The sequence below is a fragment of the Corapipo altera genome, unplaced genomic scaffold (assembly GCF_003945725.1).
Source record: "Corapipo altera isolate COAL_440 unplaced genomic scaffold, ASM394572v1 201, whole genome shotgun sequence".
Classification (NCBI taxonomy): domain Eukaryota; kingdom Metazoa; phylum Chordata; class Aves; order Passeriformes; family Pipridae; genus Corapipo; species Corapipo altera.
Window position 1 is genome coordinate 2,237,804 of NW_020884940.1, and position 12,021 is coordinate 2,249,824.

At 39.3% G+C, this 12,021-nt stretch overlaps 1 protein-coding gene across 1 annotated transcript in view; it reads left to right on the forward strand.

Moving 5' to 3' along the window:
* Positions 1 to 6,411, forward strand: part of MACO1 (macoilin 1) — a 30,148-nt gene extending 23,737 nt beyond the window's left edge. The window contains exons 8-11 of the mRNA XM_027661360.1: positions 708 to 890; positions 1,646 to 1,766; positions 3,179 to 3,353; positions 4,394 to 6,411. Of these exons, the coding sequence (XP_027517161.1) occupies positions 708 to 890; positions 1,646 to 1,766; positions 3,179 to 3,353; positions 4,394 to 4,596 (682 nt within the window). The 3' untranslated portion in view covers positions 4,597 to 6,411. The remainder of the gene's footprint in view (positions 1 to 707; positions 891 to 1,645; positions 1,767 to 3,178; positions 3,354 to 4,393) is intronic.
* Positions 6,412 to 12,021: the final 5,610 nt, after the last annotated feature.

Consider the following 12,021-nt stretch of genomic DNA (forward strand, 5'->3'; position numbering starts at 1 on the left):
AAATAAATGCTAATGTTATTAACATTAATAATCAGAATATATTAATTTATATAATTTAATAGAATATAGTAATTTATATAATGTATTATATTTATATATAATTTAATAGAATACAGTCATTTATATAAATTATTATATTTATATATAATTTAAAAGAATACAGTCATTTATATAATTTATATTTATATATCAATAGAACACAGTAATTTATATAAATTATTATATTTAGATATAATTTAATAGAATACAGTAATTTATATAAATTATTATATTCATATTTAATATTTATATCATCTTCATTACATTTATTTATATATTAGATATTGTATGCTCATCATATATTCATTAAATATTTAAATACTTCTATTTATCTGTTTAATGTTTATATTTAATTATTTGGCTATTATCATAGTTTATATTATTTATGTTTAATATTTATATCAACAAGTATATATTTGATATGTTTATATAATAGAATGTATAATTATCCTATATTGTCAATATTTATATTTGTATATTCCATATTTATATTCATGTGCTTAATCTTTATATTTAATTACTATTTAGCTGTTATTGTTATTATTATTTGCCAAATTTGAGGCAAATCTTGCCTGCAAATCCACCAAGACTCGTTTGGGACCATGAATGACCAATTCATTTGTAGTAAATAAAATCCCCTGTTGAACCCCATCGCTGTTCCCTTCCAGATTGCACAACGCTGTACAAATGAAACAAAAAGACAAACAAATGATCAGCCAGTTGGAGAAGAAACTAAAGGCAGAGCAGGAGGCACGAACCTTTGTAGAAAAGCAATTAATGGAAGAGAAGAAAAGGAAGAAGTTGGAAGAAGCAACTGCTGCACGAGCTGTGGCCTTTGCTGCTGCCACGAGGTGCTTTGTGCTTTGGGGAGGCCTTTTTCACTCCTGTCTACATAAAGGAGTAGCTTATTTGATTCTTTTCTTGAAAAAAAAAAAAAAAAAAAGGCTTTATTTGTGTTAAGGCAGAGGGAGGACTGGGAAATCTCTGAGCCTCAGTGCCTACATATATTATATTTGCCCATGTAATATGAATTACACGGGTGAAAAAGCTCTGACGAGCATATTTAGAACATAATGCTCTGAATTATCTGCTGTACCTTGACTGTGCTGGCAGGGATGTTGTACCTGCTTGGGTCAGTCTGCTTGGGAAAAAGGAACATCTCCTTCCACGTGGGGGCTGTGAATCAAGGATTTGTGCAATGGCATTGGCCAAAATACCAAGTTTAGGTCCCACGTTGTGGAATGTTCCTGCTCTGACCAGTGGCTGCCAGTGCTTAGCACTGGGATTTTCAGTAGTCACACAGCTGTAGAGATGGGAGCACAGCACAAGCGGGGGTGACTTTAATCTGCAGTGCTCCAAATGTCTAAAAAGAATTATTTCTGCTTTTCTGTTCTCCATATTTCATAAATACCCTAAATTTCCTGATGCTTGGTGTGTAACTCTCTCCATTGTTTCCATGAGGGGAAACCATTTTGCTGCAAAGGAGAAAGTCAGCTTCCTCTTTTTGTCCTTCAAGTTTTACATTAATTTTCATGGTATAAACAGCTGAGGAATGATAGTCTTATTCTTATTTCATCTTCCCCTCTTTTCATGTGTTTTTCTGCAGGGGAGAGTGCACTGAAACTCTACGGAATCGTATCCGGGAGCTGGAGACAGAGTGCAAGAAGTTAACAATTGACATAAAGCTGAAAGAAGATCAGATACGAGAGCTAGAAATGAAAGTTCAGGTAATGACAAAGCGCCAGGGGCTTAGATCAGCATCACAAGGAGAGCTTTCAGCCCTCCAAAATCCAAGGATCTACATAAGTGGCAATCACCACCTTCAGTAACTGTGCTGTTCAGATGTTTGTCTGGTGTGTCTTGCACCAGGGTTTATCAGGCAGTGGGGATGAGGAAGGTTAATTGTCTCAGCTCCACACCATTCACTTGGTTAAATTACAATTTTCCTCCCCAAACCCACTGGTTTGTAGACTGAGGATATGATCCCCTCAACAACATTTTTTTACCTGATGCAAGGAGCTCACTGTCATTATATATTCACAAATTTATTTATACAAATCTGTTTGATTCACGTGATTTATGTAATTCACCATTTTATTTATACATCATTATATAATTCACAAAGGCTGCTTACTCAATCTGAAACACTGGCCAGGCTTTTTTTTGAGGGGGGAAAAGTGCTTCAATATTGAAAATACTTGGTGGCAGACGTGGAGTAGAGACAGTGTCTGGCATGTTAAGAGTGTAAGAGCTCAAATGTGTGAGTTGGAGTTGACCTTATTCCTTTCAAATGTCTGTTCCTAAAGATGTCCTCGGACTGTCAACTGACAGTTTGCATGAATATGTATTTTTAATGTCTCTTCAAAATCCACCTGGTGTTATTGTGAACTTGTTTCCAAACAACATATGCAGCCTTGTTGTTCCTGTGTTTACCAAACCCTTGAAAACAAGGGTGGTTCATCCGTGGAGAGGACGAGCGTGGCTTTCAAACAATTAAAACCAGCTATAATTAAGCTTTTAAATCTTATTAGCACCCTCAAACTGTTAGAGAAGCCTTTTGTTGCAGGCAGTAATATTTTCCCCTTTGCATTACTGTTTCCTCATTTACAAGTATAGAACATTTCTGTGTATAGTAGAGCCACCATCCCTGGAAGTGTTCAAAACCCACGTGGATGTGGCACTTGGGGACATGGTGAATGTGGTGGTGAATTGGGCTGGATGTTATTAAATGTCTTTTCCAGCCTTTCTGAGTCTCTGATTCCAACCATTTTGCTTGTGGGAAGCGTTTCCACATCCCACATCCCTTGGCTGAGAGGGTTGTGTGGCAGGCTCAGCTGGCACTTGGAAGTGGTTTTTTTGGGGTTTTGGGTGGAGGGTCTTCCTATGACTGATGGAGGGCTGAGGAGCAGAGTAACTGGTGCTCACTGCACTGTAATTATGCCTCGTTTGTTATGGCTTTAATCACTTGTTTGATGGCCACGTGTAATTACTGGAGGTAATATTACAGTGTCCTTAATTAACCAGCATTTTAATTTTACACTATTAATACCAGGCCCACTGTGGGGAAGGCAGAAGGCTTCTCAGCCTCTCTCATGTGTAAAGGGAGCGAGGATAACATTTGTCCTGCTTATTCCTGCAGGAGCTGAGGAAGTACAAGGAAAACGAGAAGGATACGGAGGTGTTAATGTCAGCACTTTCAGCCATGCAGGATAAAACACAGCACTTAGAGAACAGCCTGAGTGCAGAGACCAGGATCAAGCTGGATCTGTTCTCTGCATTAGGAGATGCAAAAAGGCAGCTTGAGATTGCCCAAGGTAAGGATGGAGGGTTAAATCCAGCACGAGGGCAGAGAAAAATCATGGAAGTGTTTCGGGGTGGGTGGGATGTGGCCCCCACTGAGCATTTCAGCTTCCACAGCTTTGTGGGGGTTGAGCCTAAGCCATCTGACCTCCTTCCCCCCAGCTATCAAACTGACAACAAACATCAAAGATGGGTGTTTTGAGTTATAATTTATGATTGTTTTCTACATTTTTATAAACCATTAGCTAAAGCTGGAGGTCCCCTAAAGAGCTAGAAGAGCTCTCTCTTTTAAGAGCTAAAATAATAGTTGCCATCTATTAAGTTGTTGTCTTTGAATCCTAATAATAATATTTTATGACTCGTGAAGTACATAAAACCTAAATTGGAGGGAGGAATAACCTGTTTTAAACGTGGTGATGCCACCAGGGGGAGCAGGAAACCAGCTTAAACCCCTGCCCAGCCCGGCCTCGGTGCAGCTGGGCAAACCTTGGAGCAAAATTAAATAACCTTTTGATTTAACACCCGTTTAATTTCCCTGTAGAAGTTTTGTTTGATTGCAGGAAAATTTGATTAGAGTGAGAAATTGTTTTGTTTCATTTCACTGCTGTTATTCTTTCCCTGGTTTCATAAATTGCTGCAGCGATGTTGTGAGTGTGCACAAAAGGGGGGGTTTAGAAAAATGATGGGAATTGGGCAGTTTTGAAAATAAATAACACATTCAATAAGCAAATACTTGTGCTTTTGTGAGGATTTTGAAAAAATGTGAATGGAAAAGTGCAGAAAATTGTTGAGGCATAGAAATAATCTTTGGATACGGTGCAGCTGCGACTCCAAACGAGATTATAATGGAAGAGCTGTGTTTAGTTATGTCGTGGGGTAATTAGGGATAATTAAACACAGCTCCTCAGCACAACCAGGAGTTACACAGGTCGTACTTTGATCCCATGATAAAGAACTTCACCAGCTCAACCACTGAACACTTTTGGGGGTGTGTGGGGGGGGGGGGGGGTGAAAAACACCACTGGTTCTAAGTGATGTTATTTGCTGTTTTCAGGGCAAATCATTCAAAAAGATCAGGAAATCAAGGACCTAAAACAGAAGATTGCAGAAGTTATGGCAGTAATGCCCAGCATAACATACACTGCAGCCACCAGCACTCTGAGTCCTGTTTCCCCACATTACTCTTCCAAATTTGTGGAGACCAGCCCTTCTGGACTCGATCCCAATGCCTCTGTTTATCAGCCCTTGAAGAAATGAATGCCAATTTTTCTTTTTTGCCCAGTAATTTTTTTTTTGTCATGCTGAAGGCATCACACAGGAGTGTCTCTTGCAGTCAAGATGAAATTGTATTGTGTGAGACTGTATTTGTTGTCATTTAAAACAGGATAAAAGAACATCTGGATTGACTAGAACTGCCCATCAGTTTTTCTTGTAAATTTTTAGAAAACCTCACAGAACTTTGCAATTTATTTTCCTTGGCCAATGCATTAAAAACAATTCTTGGTTTTCAAGTAGCCAATTTTGCCTTTTTATGTACTCTTGCATGGTTTCCTCTTGAAAAAAATACAGGGCTTTGCTTGATTTTGAACCCTTTCTTCTTTTTTTTTTTTTTTTTTGTTTAATAATCAAAAACAAATTTGCAGATTCGTTCAGAAATAGTGAGGAAAAACAAAATCTTTAGTTTTTACAGTGAAAGGGTTAAATAATCCAACAAAGCTTTGATTTATAGATGTATTAAATGCAAATACGTGATGTTGCAGAAGATAATTTGATTTTACCCCCCTCAAAGGACCAAACAAATTTCAGGGGCGTTGTTTAAGGGGAAGAGTAAGAGAATAGATGATGATGTGACGGTGGTTGTTGTGTGAAATATTTATATTCCCATTGGTGTTTTTAGTCATTGAGAATTGCTAACAGTCTTGTTCACAGTGCCTTGGGAAAAGACATTTCAAGAGGAAACTTGATAGTTTAAACTATTTTTTCCCCCTTCACTGTCATCTATCTTATATATCAAGCTCATTACAGAGTCTACTGCAAATTGTACATGGTAATTTGGATGTTCATTATAAACCAAGGTTACATCTTCTGTTTATTTTGATATAAACTCAGCAGTGTTCTGTAACTTGCCTTGATTATTCTGCATCGTGGAAGGCACAATATTAATCCAGAATTAACGTGAAGGTGGAGCTGTGCAATGTACTGTATACAAGAGACTGTAAAGCTGGCTAATAAAACCTGCAGTTCTGGGGTTTTTTTTTTATTTTATTCCACTGTGATTTACACTTTATATCACCTTGTGTTTGACAGTTTAAAAGGAGCTGAATGTTTTTCAGCTGTCGTGCCAAGGAGTTGTTGTTTTGGTTTTTTTGGGTTTTTTGTTTTGTTTTGGTTTTTTTTTTCCTAGTGAGTTTTGAAGGAAACTCATAAATTGCACAAAGGTTTAAGTTAAAAAAAAATGTATATTATACGTTGATAGAAAGTGTTTGCACTGGCAACTTCTGAAGTGTTTCAGAGCTTTGGAGGGTAGGGGGGGATTGGAGGGGTGGGGAACCCAAATTGTGTGGGGAAACCAGCAGAAAAAAAACAAACCCAACATTAGGATTTTGCAAACATGCAGTGGACTCTGGAAGGACAAAGTTCTTCTGAGAAGAAAAGATTTTAATTTAATTTTTTTTAAATTATGGTGTTAATTGGCATGTTGCCTCGTGGGGGAAAACAAAAAAAAAAAAGGAAGTAGGACAAGCAAGTCAATAGAAGTATTAAAGTTACATCCTTTTAATCACAGATAATTCCTTTGGGATACAATTTCTAGCTTTAGCCAGGTGTGCATGTTGCTGTCATTTGCATTTTTGAATCATCTTGTGTAATTGTCACCATGAAAGTGTTACTCAGAAATGTCATAGGTTTTTCATCTTTGTGCAAAACATGAAATATTGTCACTGACTTTTTGTGTTGAGGTTCCCCCATTTTGCTGCCCACTTGGGCACAGTTTTCGTTCAATACTTGGTCTTGGCTGCATTCTTTTTTTTCTGTGGGGTTTACAAAGAATAAACATTTTCTTGCAGATAAAAAGAGATAATTATTATTTTTATTTTTATTTTTTTTTTGCCTTTTTAACTGACCTGATTTAGAAGTGTAAAGAACAGGTTTTGTTTAAAGAGCACCCTGTTATTCCAGGTAAGTGTCTTCTGCAACAGAGCTTCAGTAAAACAGAAGGAAGAACAGATGTCTTCTGTGTTCATGTATAAACTTAGCAAGTTCCCCTGTCCGTGGGCTCTAAAAAAAGAGGAGAAACAGGTAAATTTGAATTTCTTGAGGATTGCAGAAGTCTGTAAGCTTAGCCTTTTTCTTTCCAGCCATTCTTCCTGCAAAAGCAAGGCCAGGATGGACAGTTTAGAGGTTTAAGCTTTGTCCTTGCCTAGATAAAAAGAGAAAGCAACTATTCCCTTGTTTTCAGTGTTTCTGTCCAATTCTCTCAGCAGCCACAGCTCCTGGTGTAAAATGTTTTATTGGGAATCTGATTTGGGGGTGGGTGAGCTGGGTTTTCCCTCTTTGCTTTGGCTCCTGACGTGGGTGTTCTCAGGCTGCATTAAACCTCCAGGTAAAACTTTTCAGGTACCAAGAAATTCCGACCTCAGCCATCCCCTGATCCTGCTGCAGGCACTGCCTGAACCTCCCAGCCCCCTGAGGACACTTTATTATTTTATTCCTGTGACACACAGAGACCATTTCCCAATCAAAATCCATTATATGGATGAGTTTACAATTTGAACAGATCCCCTCATAACCCCCAGGACCCTCAAATGGAAACATTCCTCCAGGAAAGGTGAAAGGATTTGCAGGCAACAGTCTGCTCTGAGGACAAGGGGAAGGAGATAATTCAAGCATCAAATCCTGTACCAGCCAACCCCCTGAGTGTTTAAAAATTGAAATGCCTGAAATGGAAAATATCTTAATGACTCATCATGAATTGTAGTTGCAGGATGAATGTGTGGGGAATTTAAGCACATAACTGGGCAGAAGGGTCACCCAGCACATTTTGGGGTTTTTTTCAATTGTTTTTTACAGTCAGTTTTGAGGTGTTAACTGAGGAATTAATACTCTGGAGAGATCTGTCAAAATAAAACCAAAGTATCCAGAAGTTTTTCCAGCCAGCATAAGTCTGGGAAGCAAAGGGAATGGAAGGGCAGGGCTTGTGTGGGATGGCTTTGGGTACCTCTGGGTTTATCCTCACTAAAAGGTCTAAGTAGAGTGGAAAGCAGTGTGTAATTTTAATATTTTACAAAAAAGCTCCTTTACTCATAGAATTCCTTCTATAACTGTGCCAAGATGAACTGGCTCCTCTTCCTGAGCCTGTTTCATGGTGGTGGGGAAGGGAAAGCTTAAAAGCATGGATTGAACTCAGTCTGCCTTCAGCAAATAACTTCCAGAAAGGAAAAAAAAAAAATCCCTGCTTGGACTAGAATGTCCTCTGCAAGTGGTGGAGCTGGAGATCCCACCTTCAGAGCAGGAGAGCAAGGAACTCCCACCTCCTCCAAGGCCCTGTTCCCTCTGAAGTGCTCCAGCAGAGCAAACTTGTGGTTTGTTTTTGCTTTTTCTTTCCAAACTGTTCAATCAGATTTGGAAGTTGTTCCTTACCCCCACGCTCTGGAATTACACACTGGAGGAACTGGCTCCAAGGCAGTTTCTTAGGCCAAGAAAAATGTGCCTTTTGGCATTTCCTGATCCTGCCATTCCCGTGTCCAGGAGCTGCCTGCTCCAAATACGTTATTATTGATGACATTTATATGTGACAGATGGGGGGTTTTTTGGTTTTTTTGGTTGTTTTTTTTTTTTTTTACACTTCAAAATCAAAATCTGTCTCTTCCCAATAGCTGGAAATACACATTTGACAGAAAATGCTCTATTAAACAGTTTAACCCTTTTCCAGTAGTGCCTGGTATTGAGAATAAAACCATTCCCAAGATTAATATCTGAGAGCACAAAGAGAACTTAACCAAAAAACTGGACTTGAACTCACCCAAGCAGGTTTGTGCACCACTGTACTGCAGCAAACTGATCACCTGCAGCAGTAAATTGCTGGAATTTTAGTTTTTGGTGGGTTTTTTTTTTTTAAGCTTACAAGTTTTAGACATAAGTTCAGTGGTTATTAAACACTCCCCCAGGAGCTGGAGGGCAGTGGGGATGTGTTTCTTTCCTACTGGACGCTTCCTTTTCTTGTAATTTGGAAGTCAAGGTCAGAAATAAACCCTCAGCAAGCTAATACACCATAAATTAAACAATGAAATCTGAGATGCAGCAGTATCTTCAGTGAATCACTAAAATAACACCCATCCATGTGACTGAAGCATTCCCAGTAAAGGAGAAGAGGCAGGAGAAATCCATTTTAATCAAGTTCAGATGTAAGTGGCTCATTTACCTACAAGCTGAGTGGTGATTATGCTGTTCTAGCCCACGTTGTCAGGTTCAGAAAATACTGGGGTTTACTGCTTGCAATGAAAATCTTTATATGTCTTGCATAATTAACATTAAATTTCCCATCAAAGTGTAGCTGGTGTGAACAATAATGGTTTGACTGTAATAAAATAATAGTGACAGTGAGGGAAAGTGGAGCCTCTCTCTTTACAGATGCTCCAGAAGGACATTTTTTTTGCAGGGAAAAGCAGTGTTTTCTTGTTCTACCCCAAAGCTTAACAATTCCCTCTTTCCAAACCCAGCTGTAACACAGTTCCCTGATCATAAACCGAGTGGCAGCTTCAGGTGGATTTTCTTATCCGTTCCATTCCGAGTCTGATTGAAACATTCCTGATGCAAAACACCTGACAAGCATTTCAAAGCCAATTTAAGACGGTGCTAAACCCAAGGGATTCCTGCAAGATTGAAATAAGCAGCATTTTACAACCTTTATCTCTGTAAGTGCTCACTTAATCTGCTCTGTTTCCTCGTGTGTTTGCCACTATATCCCAACTTTCATTAACCTTGACTAAACAATTTGGTTTCACGATGATTTTTTTTTGTAACCTCTTCGGGGGTATTGTCACTTAGAACCATCTGCTTATCTGTAATTTCTTTTTCTTAATTAGGTTTGGGCTGGGTTTTTTTTTTTTTTTTGACCTCTCTCTGAATGAACTGCCATGTAGAATAATTACCAGCAATTTTTATCACGGGAAGATTTGTGCTTCATCTGCTTTTAGAGGTTTAATTTTTAAAATGTTGAACTGTTTTAATGGAAAAAAAAAATACTAGAAGTGGTCTCTTACTGGTGATTAGCTTGGGGGAAAAAAAAAAATTCAAATACCCCCCAAATTCCACGTAAATTTGGATCTGAAACTAAATGTTGTGGTTCAGAGCAGTTTGAAGTTAAAAGTATTTCAGATCCGGAGGACACGATGAGAAAAGTGCTGGAGTTTTCTGCAAGTGAGAACTCACAGAAAGGAAAAATTCCTTCGTGTCCTCTCCCCAACAGCCACGAGAGGGCCCAGGATGCCTGGATGAGCCCGGCCCTGCTCGGAGAGCAAATTCCTCAGCCCGACAGGCTGGGGAAAAAAAATTCCATTTTTCCTTAAGCAGGCATCTGAATGTTATTTCACAGCCTTTTCTGTTATGTGAAGGAATGGGAGATTCATCTCCCATTCGGCTCAGAAAGACATGGATTTGTGTGGTAATAAAAGCATGATCAATATGTCAGCATTCCATGGGATATTTTATGGAGATTCGAAGACAGGGAAACAAGAAAGCTTTGCCTTATTTTCCATATCCAGAAGCCAGAAACCGAAGCAATGGAGATTCTTGGTTGAAATCAGATGTAAACACAGGAAATTTTTTTTCAATCTCTCCAACTTTTCCCCCAGGATCACCAATATTGCAGCTTAAATACCTTGCAGAGATCCATATCCTGCAGGTCCTCAGGCCTTTGCTATCCAGAAGTGGAGAACTGTCATTTCTATTAATTAGGCATTTAAAAATGCAGGCGAAAAACATTTAGTGCTGGACAAAACTCTAGTTTCTGATCCAGAATCTGACTTCTTAGGGCTAAAAAACAAGCTGCTGAAATTGTTTGTGGAGGGATGCAGGGTGGATCTTGACTCGTGTGGAGGAGCTGTTTGGATTTCTGCTGAGAGTAATTCTTCTTGTAAAGTTCAGTTTATAGTAAATGTTGCCCAGTGTCAACAATCACTACATTAAAACTACTCCATGTTTACAAATACTCTTTTAACTTTAGGCAAATTAACAGGTTACACTCAATTTTAAGGAAGCCACAGCAATGGAAACCACATCCCAGTGCTGTCAGATGTCCTGGTGTTGTGGATTTGTCCTTCTTTAGCTCATTCCTTTGGCTTCCTAATTTAAATGGGATTTTCCACTGTGGGCTGTGCCTGGGGTGGGCAGCAGGATTGGTGATGGATCGTGGAATTCTGGAATGGTTTGGGTTGCAAGGGATCTCAAAGCTCATCCCATTCCACCCCAGCCATGGGCAGGGACACCTTCCTCTCTATCCCAGGTTGCTCCAAGCCCTGTCCAACCTGGCCTTAGACACTTCCAGGTGTGGGATAGGAGTTTATTCTTTTAAGATGTGGAAATTCATGGAATTATTTGCTTTCCCCTTTCCCCCCCCCCCCCCTTCCATTTAGTTATTTAACTCTGGTTTTCTTACTGTGAGTAGCACTTACAAGGACTGAGCTCAGTGTTTGTCCCTCCTGTGTGAACAGAGGGAATGAGGGTGGGGTTTTTTTGCCCTGGAATGCTCAGAGCCCCATTGGACTTGGAGAAGGGGGAGCAATCAGTCCAAGCAGCAGCACAGCAGCTTTCCTGTGTCACACCCTCAGCAAGGAGCAAAGGGCTGGGTTTGCCTCCCCTCCTTCCTCCCCTCAAACCCCACTCCCCTGGATCCAGCCCTGCCCAGGATCTCAGAGCACATCCCAGACTGAGCTCTTTGCAAAACCCACCCGGCCGGGTCGATTTTGGCAAGTCCAGGCCCTTTGGCAGGGCTGGAAATGTGAATAAAACCCAACAGCTCCAGGCTCAAACTGCTGCTCCACCTAAAGATTCATGGCCAGGCTCCGAGGAGTCACTATATCAATGTAAGGGCAGGGATAAAAATGGACCTGCCCTTTCCTAATGCCACTTTTACACGGCATTAGCACAACTTCCCAGACCTTAAGGCTCTTTCCAGCACTGGGCAGCTGCACACAGGGTACAAATGAGCCCTCTAATGTATCACAAGGACATTTTTTTCCAGGTGCCAGTTTGAATTTGCTGGATTTGGTTGAGTATCGTTCACCTATTTTTTTTTATTACTGCATTAAAAAAAAAATAAATCACACATCACAGGGCATCTTTCAAAGATGTATTTGTGAGTGGTAGTAGCTGTACCTCACAGGTGCAGACTGATAAAGGCTGATACTCTTCATTTTGTGGCTCTAGTACAGAAATTTGAAAGCGTATTTTCTATTCTCTTTTGCTTGGTCTATGTATGGAAATTTAAGTAAATGGCTGGGTGTTTGTCAGCCTGCTTCAGCTTGATTTTTAAACCAGTTGGTTAACATCAATTAAATTTCAATTCCACTTAAGCTATTAATTTAATTTAAAGTTTAGAGATTTAATTTTGAGTTTATGAATTAGTTTTTGAGTTTATTCATTTATTTTTGAGTTTATTCATTTATTTTTGAGTTTATTCATTTA